The sequence below is a fragment of the Oncorhynchus kisutch genome, unplaced genomic scaffold (assembly GCF_002021735.2).
Source record: "Oncorhynchus kisutch isolate 150728-3 unplaced genomic scaffold, Okis_V2 Okis03b-Okis08b_hom, whole genome shotgun sequence".
Taxonomy (NCBI): Eukaryota; Metazoa; Chordata; class Actinopteri; order Salmoniformes; family Salmonidae; genus Oncorhynchus; species Oncorhynchus kisutch.
Window position 1 is genome coordinate 12,728,195 of NW_022261980.1, and position 2,213 is coordinate 12,730,407.

At 46.4% G+C, this 2,213-nt stretch overlaps 1 protein-coding gene across 1 annotated transcript in view; it reads left to right on the forward strand.

The window, feature by feature from the left end:
- Window positions 1–1,992, forward strand: part of nr2e3 (nuclear receptor subfamily 2, group E, member 3) — a 7,575-nt gene extending 5,583 nt beyond the window's left edge. The window contains exons 6-8 of the mRNA XM_031812803.1: window positions 1–36; window positions 316–421; window positions 1,440–1,992. The exon at window positions 1–36 is cut by the window's left edge and continues 208 nt beyond it. Of these exons, the coding sequence (XP_031668663.1) occupies window positions 1–36; window positions 316–421; window positions 1,440–1,572 (275 nt within the window). The 3' untranslated portion in view covers window positions 1,573–1,992. The remainder of the gene's footprint in view (window positions 37–315; window positions 422–1,439) is intronic.
- Window positions 1,993–2,213: the final 221 nt, after the last annotated feature.

Below are 2,213 nucleotides of genomic sequence, written 5' to 3' on the forward strand. Positions count from 1 at the left end.
TTGCCTGCCTCAAGGCCATCGTCCTCTTCAAACCAGGTGGGTGCCTGAGGGGGGGTCAGGGGGATGTTGGTTGTGATTTTTGTTGCTATGGTGTCATTTCTATGCAATAAGAATGGCCAGATGTAATCTGTGGTGATGTTTTTGTGACCAGAGCTGAATGTAATGAGATACATGTTTTCGTTTGATCTGCATTAGGGCTTTCTGTTTCTGGGGCTGTAAATTCTACTTCCCCAGATTCCATCTGGACACGTGGATAAGACGTGAGACTAGGCCTGTTTGACTGATCTTTCCTTCTTCTTCTCTTTGTTGTCATAGAGACCCGAGGTCTGAAGGACCCGGAGCAGGTCGAGAACCTACAGGATCAGTCCCAGGTGATGTTGGGACAACACATCAGATCACATTACTCCAGTCAGCCTGCCAGGTAGGACTACTACGACCTCCCTGTATAACCTCCCTGATCTCCCTGCACAACCTCCCTGATCTCCCTGCACAACCTCCCTGATCTCCCTGCACAACCTCCCTGATCTCCCTGCACAACCTCCCTGATCTCCCTGCACAACCTCCCTGATCTCCCTACACAACCTCCCTGATCTCCCTACACAAACTCCCTGATCTCACTGCACAACCTCCCTGATCTCCCTGCACAACCTCCCTGATCTCCCTGCACAACCTCCCTGATCTCCCTACACAACCTCCCTGATCTCCCTGCACAACCTCCCTGATCTCCCTATACAACCTCCCTGATCTCACTGCACAACCTTCCTGATCTCCCTACACAGCCTCCCTGACCTCCCTACACATTCTCCCTACACAACCTCCCTGACCTCCCTACACATTCTCCCTACACAGCCTCCCTGACCTCCCTACACATTCTCCCTACACAACCTCCCTGACCTCCCTACACATTCTCCCTACACAGCCTCCCTGACCTCCCTACACATTCTCCCTACACAACCTCCCTGACCTCCCTACACATTCTCCCTACACAGCCTCCCTGACCTCCCTACACATTCTCCCTACACAGCCTCCCTGACCTCCCTACACAGCCTCCCTGACCTCCCTACACATTCTCCCTACACAGCCTCCCTGACCTCCCTACACATTCTCCCTACACAGCCTCCCTGACCTCCCTACACAGCCTCCCTGACCTCCCTGACCTTTATGGCCTTTTATCCACATGGATCTGGATTCCACTGTATATATATCTAGCTACTAACCTGAAGAACGAGAGGATGTTAAAATGGGCCTGTGAAATCAAATTTTCACTGTTATGGATCTGTAAATGACTTGATCTTGGTATTATTTTGAAAGCTGCTAACAGAATTGGAATCCGTTTTTATTTTGTTTGTTTTTAGACACTTCAGGACATTGATGGAATCTCTCTTTGTTGTAAATTCAAAGCGTATAACTCACCACCCTCTCTGTTTCTCTCTGCGTAGATTTGGGAAGCTCCTCCTGCTGTTGCCCTCTCTGCGTTTCGTCAGCTCTGAGCGGATCGAGCTCCTCTTCTTCCACAGGACCATCGGCAACACCCCCATGGAGAAACTTCTGTGTGACATGTTCAAGAACTAATACACGGAAAAACAAAATGGACGCTCAGTTATACTGCATTGAGACACACCGCAAGTGAACATGCCTGAAAGCTAACAAACTGATGTGTGTGTAACAGGATGTTGTAAATATCTTATTGCTGTGTGTAAAGAAAACCATGTAAATATGTCATCGCTGTAAGAGAGTAAACAGACCTGCGTTTTGAGCTTGATAATGTGTTATAATGGGCTTTGCTGTGTGTTGGACCCCAGACTCAAAATGTCCTTTACTGTGGGCAGAATGTTTGTGTCTCATATCTTCAGTTACATTTCAGTCTAGTCGTCCATGGTCTATATTTTTCACGATGTAATGTAATATATTTACATAAAATCTGTTTCGTCTTAGACACTGTACATTTCTGCTGTATTTATGATTTCATGCCTTGATAAATTGAAACTTGTATTTTGTCTTCTATCAATTAACTGAAGAAGATGAGTAGAGACCAGGTTTACACCAAGCTATCTATTAACTGAAGAAGATGAGTAGAGACCAGGTTTACACCAAGCTATCTATTAACTGAAGAAGATGAGTAGAGACCAGGTTTACACCAAGCTATCTATTAACTGAAGAAGATGAGTAGAGACCAGGTTTACACCAAGCTATCAATTAACTGAAGAGGATGA